General features: G+C 36.4%; 1 protein-coding gene across 1 annotated transcript; it reads right to left on the bottom strand.

Moving 5' to 3' along the window:
• Positions 1-1,655: 1,655 nt before the first annotated feature.
• On the bottom strand, positions 1,656-3,413 carry LOC143850141 (uncharacterized). Its single transcript, XM_077359434.1, has 2 exons — positions 2,514-3,413; positions 1,656-2,426 (listed from the first exon to the last, which is right to left on the bottom strand). The coding sequence occupies exons 1-2, from the start codon at positions 3,411-3,413 to the stop codon at positions 1,656-1,658; spliced, it is 1,671 nt and encodes a 556-aa protein (XP_077215549.1).
• Positions 3,414-8,238: the final 4,825 nt, after the last annotated feature.

Below are 8,238 nucleotides of genomic sequence, written 5' to 3'. Positions count from 1 at the left end.
CATCCAATGTAAAATAGTAGTCATAAATACACTAGAGAGGGCTATCCCGAGTAAAACCAAGGGGTGATTCAAATAAAACAAAGGGGCAAATACATTATTATTTTTTTGGGCAGTGCAGTACAAAGTGAGGTTGTCAATTCCAGCCTGACTTTTGCAGCTTTGCTTGTCTTATTCTCTACCTCATTCTGGGTGTGGGTGCCTGGACAGCCATTTAAGAATACAATTCTTTTATATGGTGTAAGCCCTTATAGTCCCTTACTTTTCTAGAGGTACTGTACGGACCACACTAGAGGATGATCCAAACCGTCCATGTGGGCCATGGACATGGACGGTTTGGATCATCCTCTAGTGTGGTCCGTACAGTACTTCTAGAAAAATAAGGGACTTTAAGGGCTTACACCATATAAAATCTCCTTTTTTGATATATATAACCTCTTTCTTTTGGTTATTAAAAAATATTTCTAAATTTTCTTACATTTTTAACACCTGAAAAATAAAAAGATAACTTAAACTAAACATATTCAACATTTACTTAGATGGACCTTCAATTTATGAGAATATGCCTCCAATTAAATCATAATCATATCATTATACTCAAAAATTTTCCAAGAAAAATTTCCCATCAAAAATGTTTTTCTTGCATGTATTTTTTTAAAAATTAGCGGGCTTGCACTTGGTTAGATGATCAAAACTATTCATTTGTTTGGCCCTACTTAAATGGGTTTGGATTTTTGTATTTTTTTCATTTATTTTCTAATAAAAAATAACGACTCATCTAATTTGGCCGCGTCAACCGTGTCTGCGCTGAGTCGACAAAGATTTTCTTCAGCCGCGTTACGCGACGAATCCGCATTTTTAAACACTGGTTAAACTTGTCCCAGCAGAAACCCTCCCTTCGAAGCTGAGGTTCTAAGCTCTGTGGGAAAAAAACTCAACCTTTCATGTCCCAGGAAAACCACCTCTTGGATTGCACCACAGATTGCCCAGAAAACCATCCCCTGGCTTTGCAAAAGACCACTAGACAACGCTGTTTGGAAAGTAATTCCTTTTTGGTAAATAATCACCTCAAAAGTGCAAGATGGGATGTCGAATTAACAAAGGAAATTAATTGCCAGGATAGTACCAGGGAAAAGTCTTCTCTTGACCTACATGGAAGCAGTCAGTAGGGCTGTCAATAGGGTTGCCTTTTGTTTTTCCTCAGACAACGTGCATGACAGCCGTTTTCTAAATGACCATAGGAAAATTTGAGAATGAGAGACATCAGTATACGAGAATTGCCAATGGCGGGACGCACTTTTGAGAAATTGTTACAGAGGGTTGATAACCCCCTTTTGAGAGTTTGATAACCCCATTTAGAGGGCTGATAACCCTCATTTCGTCCCTATAACAATTTTTCAAAAGTGTGTCCCCCCCTTCGCAATTCTCGTATTTTAATGTCCCCAATTGGCATTTTTCAACCAAAATGAGGAGGTTGGTACTAAGGGCGGAACCAGGAATTTACACTTGTAGAGGCCTGACTAGTTGTAAAAAAATCCATGATATACACACACGCACACACTTTCATAGAATAAAAAAGTTAAACTGATGAATAAAAAATATGATAGGACTTTCAATACACGAAGAGTATGCTATAACTCCATGAATATGCAAACGTGTTAGCCAACTTTGATTGAAACCGACAAAAGGAAACAAAAAAGTAAACCTAAATCTTTATATTTAAGTTGTGCCCGTCGACTTTTCATAGAATAAAATTCATCTATGATCATATCTGTACTGAAACTCTTAGCTATTTCTTTTTCGATGTAGAAAACCAAGCATTCTGCGAGAAATTCATCTTCCATCATGTTACGAAGTCTTGTTTTAACAAGCTTCATAGCCGAAAATGCACGTTTTGTAGTTGCCGTTGAAACCGGAAGAGTCAACACAAGACGTATCAATCTATCAATCAGATAATAGATCGCTGACTTTCCCGTTGCACTTAATCTCTGGCAAAGTTCAGAAATTGTGGAAATATTTTGAAAATCTGGATGCTGAAGTATATCAAGCTCATAATGCTGCAGTTGAAATCTCAAATGAATTTTTTCCTCCTCTGAGAAATCTTGAGGATAAAATTTCTCCACAAGATTACAAATATCTTCAATTTTAAAAGATTTATAAGCATCCTTAGGATCAAGAGTAGAACTAATAATAAGGACCTCCGTTGGTTGCTCATTGAATCTGCTATTTAGCTCTTGCAATTGAGAGTCTATTGCAGCATTAAATATGTCAACCCGATAATGGTGCTCCATCGTAATGAGATCTTGTGATTCACGTGACCGACCACGACCTGCTGTGTAAGGGGCACTCATATCAGGAATATCAATCCCACGCCTTTCGCAAAATGATTTCGCATTCTTAAGCAAACTATTCGAGCCGTCTTCCTTCAACTTTTGAATGAGTAATTTTGTAGTTGAGACTAAGTGCAGAGCATTCAAAATGTCTTGCGAACGATTTTACAAAACATGACAGAGAACATCAGTGATTCCCATGATTTCTTTCATCAAATGCAATATAAAAACAAATTCAAAAGTTGTCATCACATCATAAGCGGTATCTGCATCACCACGTTGAGAAGAAGTGGCTCCTCTATTAATGATATTTATAAGCAATGTGCAAGTCGCAGAAAACATCTTTAGTAAGCTACAAATAGAATTATAATGGGAGCCCCATCGAGTATCCCCAGCTCGTTGCAAAGGACCAATTTGATTAGCTCCTCTACCATACTCATTCTCATAAATAAAAATCAAATATGCAATATCATCCGCTTGGTTAGACTGTAATTCATCATGACGTTTGCAGGAGGCACCGATAATATTAACAATGGAAGACAACTTTGAGAAAGACTGATGAATAGGAATTACTTCTCTGGATGCTCCAATCAATGCTAATTGTAATTGGTGAGCTAGGCAATGCACGTAATATGCATACGGACAATCTTTAAGAAATAAGGCTTTTAAACCATTCCACTCACCACGCATAGTACTAGCACCATCATATCCTTGATCTCGAATGTTTTGAATGTTGAGATTGTGAGAGAGAGAGAGAACGGCACATATCTCCTTTTTAAGAGTCGATACAGTAGTATCTCTAACATGCACTAGATCAAAACATCGTTCTCTAATAAAACCATCCTTATTAACAAATATCAAAATAAGAGCCATTTGCTCTCTCATAAACTCATCTCTAGCCTCATTAACAATAATGCAAAATTTTGCATCCCCAATATCTTCACGAATTGCACTACGCACTTTACTTGGGAAAATATGTAATATTTTCTTTTGAATTTTAGGCGATGTGTATTGGGCATTCTTTGGAGCATTTTCTAAGACAACCCTGGAAAATTTTTCTTTATAATCTGCCAAAATCTTTACCATTTCAATAAAATTACCTCGATCTTTTTGAACTTATGCTTTCATCATTACCTCTAAAAGCACATGCTTGAAATGTTAACCAGCGAACGGTGTCTATGGAGGTCTTGAGTCGCAACCGGCTATTCTCAATCTCTTATGATGTTTGTTTTTCTATTAGTTTATCAATATGCTGCGATTGATTCGATAGATCATGACAAGCCTTCTCAGCAATTTTATGTGGTGAATTAGGGTCTTTTCCAACATGACCTAAAAAGGCACAATTCAATCCATCATTTTCTTTTTTCCAATTTTGAAACCCTTCACTTGTAAACGCACCTAATTCCGGGCGTCATGTTGGTTCCTTACAAAAAAGATAGCATGGAAGACAAAATACAGCATCCTTTGAAGGGGAGTATTCTAACCAAGAAATTTTTTTGAACAAAGAAGATTGAAATTGGCGAAGATGATTCTCTGCTCCTGAAAGATGATACTCTCAAAGTAACATTGATATGCTTCAGCTATAAGATATGTAAGACGAATTTCATCTCTTTGATTAACAGGATATTCCCACATTTGAGGACGCAATCCCGGATCACGTTCTAAGGAAGTAGTATCAACCACTTCTTGATGGGTTCTTGGTAACTTAGAAGGACGTTGCTCAATGTTTGACATGCCAGAATTTAATGGAGAATGTGCATTGATTTCTGAATCATTAACATTCTTTTTTTTGAAGAGTGCATCGATAGTTTTTGGTTTGCCCATGATTCAACTTATAATTTTGAGGAGTGAATTTGGATCAATAAATAACCTGAAAATTTTATCTATCAATTAGTATAATATTTTTCAAGGATTTTAGAACCACTAATCTTATAAATAAGAAGATTGAATATATATATATATATATATATATATATATATATATATATGAGAAAACGGTTCCTACACATGTGTAGAGAGTTCTCTACACACTAGCTTAAAATACAGTGGGGGCCCACATTGTTTGGGTGATCCAAGCCATCCATTTTAAAGGCCCTCACATAGATAGGGTGTCTACAAAAAATCAGATCCATAGGATCATCCCAACCCTACGATTTGTGGAGGTAAAATGGATGTCTTTAAACCTTCACAAATTAGTCCATTTTTTGCCTCCACAGTTCGAATGGTTTGGATGATCCTATGGATCTGATTTTTTGTGGATACCCTATCTATGTGAGGGCCTTAAAAATGAATTGTTTGGATCACCCAAATAATGTGGCCCCCAATGTATTTTAAGCTAGTGTGTAGATAACTTATCTATATATATATATATATATATATATATATATATAGAGAGAGAAGTGTTTCTGCGCAGGTGCACAGAGACGGTATCTGCGCACTAATGGTGTTTTTGAGTTTCCATTCGCCCATATCAGTGGGTCCCATTTTTTTATTTGAAAAATTACAGTCGTGTCCCTCCCCTCTCTTTCCAGCGTAAATATGGGATTGTAATAATTATTCTGATTTGACAGCATCTATTTTTCCCGTAATTGTCATAACCTTCTATATGTTATTGGTATTTTTTTCGTAATTTTACAAGTTTAGAACCGTTTCCAGGTAATGTTTCATTTAAAACTTTATTCGGATGCGCGCATCTTTGCACCCACAATGGCCACTTGCCGAGAAATTGCGAAAGGAGAACCTTGATAGCAAATTCTAATAAAATAAAAACCAAATTGAAATGTTATCAACACTTTTTTTTTTGAAAGCAACAGAATATATATTTATATATATGAATAAGCAGAACCGAGATGGTCCTGTCGGAACAATGAGCAAATAAAATGTTATCAACACTAATGGACGGTTTGGATAATCCTACGGTGCAGGACATACCCCAAAAACCTAACAAAGTTCAAGATCGTCTCCCTCCTCTCTTTCCACTGTTAAAAAAAAACCCAAAAAACTGGGTTTGCGTTTTGGTACTCCTCTCTCTCTCTCTCTCTGTCTCTCTCTCTCTCGAGTTTCCCTCTCTTCAGATTTTATTTTTGGGTTTTGCTGCTTCACCTCTCTCTGCTTCCTCTCTCTCTCCCTCTCAGCTTCTCCTTCTCCTTCTCTACGGATTCAACAGGTATGTATTACTTTCTGTTTATTTTCTTCTTCTTTTTGTTCAAGATTAGATTAAAAAAAATCATATGTTGCGATTAACAGAGGAAATGGGTTTTTCACAGGAAATGGCTGCTCAGAGCTTTTCTCTATGGATGTTGATGTTTTATTTAGGAAAAAAGATATCCTCACTCCCTTGTTTCAATAATGGCACTCCTCTTTTTTTTTTACACTAGTATAATTAGATGTTGAAGCATAACCTATTTAGGCTATGGCCCATATAATGGACGATTTCGATCATCCTATTGTGTGGGCCATACCACACGTTTAATAAAGTGAGAGTGCTCAGTAGTGTTGATAACATTTCAATTTGGTTTTTATTTTATTAGAATTTGCTATCAAGGTTCTCCTTTGGCAATTTCTCGGCAAGTGGCCATTGTGGGTGCAAAGATGCGCGCATCCGAATGTTGCTAGCAGATAAAAAAAGTAATCATTAGACCAAAAAAAGTAAAATAGCTGAATTATAAAGTTTTAAATGAAACATTACCTGTAAATGGTTCTAAACTTGTAAAATTACGAAAAAAATACCAATAACATATAGAAGGTTATGACAATTACAGGAAAAATAGATGCTGTCAAATCAGAATAATTATTACAATCCCATATTTACGCTTGAATGAGAGGGGAGGGACACGGCTGTAATGTTTCAAATAAAAAAATGGGACCCACTGATATGGGCGAATGGAAACCCAAAAACACCATTAGTGCGCAGATACCGTCTCTGTGCACCTGCGCAGAAACACTTCTCTCATATATATATATATATATATATATATATATATATATATATATATATAGCGAAGTAATGATAACATTATTCAATTTATATAATTTTTTTCAAGATGATTGCAGATAGAGAAGCCATACCTGAAGAATTAATATTGCGAGAAGTAGAACTACCCCAAAATAGAATTTAAAATCTTCGACACTTATCACTTCTTAACGTTTAACCTAGAAAAAATAATGCAAAAAAAATCAAATCATGTTACTATAACAAGTTGGACTCAAAATTGTGAGTCCAAAACCAATTGTTGGAGTCAGTTCAGCCCAAGAACACATAAATTGTGAGTCGGAACCAATTGTTGGAATCAAAATTAAAGAAGAATTGGAATCAAATAATTAAACAAGTACACAGAAAATTACAACTCAATTTCAATTTCAATTCGCCAATGAAAACAGACAGTTACAACTCAATTTCAATTCGCCCATGGAATGTAACGCAACAACAAAACCCCTAAAACCCTGATAAATTGATCATCACATACAAAATTCCAAAAACTAACAATAAATAAATAAAATGAAAAAGCACATCTTAATCGTATAAATGACAGAAATCCCTGAACAAATCCCAAAGTCCAAAATCGGTTATTGGGCTCAAAATTAAGGCAATGTTGAGTCCAAGAATCGGTTCTGGACTCAAAATCAATTCTCAAAATCCAAAACCAACATGACCTTCAAAAAGTATGTATCCATGGTAGTCTTCTTGTCCCCGTCATGAAAATTACATGACAATCTCTAAAAGTGAATGGGAGTTATTGTTGAGCAAGGGATGGTTAGTGAAAGTGTAACGAGTGCGGTTCACAATGGCGAAAACGAGAGCCTTCAACCAAGTTGTACCAGTTTTGGGTGCGGTGCTCACTAGTACATCGGTGTTGTAGGCTTGAAATTGTTGATGGCATTCCATTACTGCTTTCAAGCACAGTAAAGAAGAAAGCAAAGAAAAAATCCCAGACAAGATCACAAAGAAGAGAATTGGAAAACTAAAAATATATAATTGAAGGGAAATGATATCAGCGCTACAAAGTTTTGATATTCATGTGGTCTATGTAACTGGAAGGATAAACAAACCAACCCGATGGATTGCCGAGCTAAAATTCCTACGAAGCTTGTCTGTATTTCAATTTTCAAGAGCTGTCAAAAGGTTATTACATTTCCCAAAAAGCTCTCACAAGCAAATTAAATGCTAAAAGACAAGCTAGGACCGTGTGAATATCAAAACTTAGGGTGCTGACTTGGGCACTTTGAATGAATGAAACTATCAGTCCAAACAGGGGATGACTTGGAGAGAGCACTACCGGGCAGTTCAGGGGCGGAGCCAGGAACTTACACTTGGGGGGCCGGACTAATTTTCACTTCCTGTATTGGTCACGAGAGGGAGTCAGGTATTTGGTCCATGGGGGTAGAAAATGGTTGTTATAGCAAGTTGGGGCCACACTTTTACACTTCCTGTTTTGATAGATTTCACTTCAAGCATGGCCTCTTGTTATAGCACGTTGAGGCCCACAAATAAATAGGTTGCACCGCATTAATCGTCTCCATAGGATGATCATAACCGTTCAATCTATAAGGGGCAATCTATAAGGGGATTGCCCTTATAGATAGGACGGTTAGGATCATCCTATGGAGATGATTTAGGAGATGCAACCTATTTACATTGCGGCCCAGCAAATGAATAGTTTGGATCATCATATGAAGTGGGTCCAAATTTTTGAAAAATACTAGACTTTTTTTTTCTTTTTTTTTTTGATGGGTAAGCAGGGGTTAGGCAGACCCCAACCAGAATTCATAAAAATGGCAAAAAGTACACTAAGGGGGCTCGAAAGCCAACAATTTTAGGGGGGCAATCCAAGAAGGGCCCCTAACAAAAAAACCCAAAAAATTCAACATGAAAATAGAGCGGAGCATCCAAAGTAAACTATCCCTAACGCCA

Source organism: Tasmannia lanceolata, unplaced genomic scaffold (assembly GCF_043159265.1).
Source record: "Tasmannia lanceolata isolate RefF3 unplaced genomic scaffold, GAP_Taslan_0.1 ptg000018l, whole genome shotgun sequence".
NCBI lineage: Eukaryota > Viridiplantae > Streptophyta > Magnoliopsida > Canellales > Winteraceae > Tasmannia > Tasmannia lanceolata.
The sequence above is the reverse complement of the archived record's forward strand: the minus strand, read 5'-3'. Positions and strand labels throughout refer to the sequence as shown.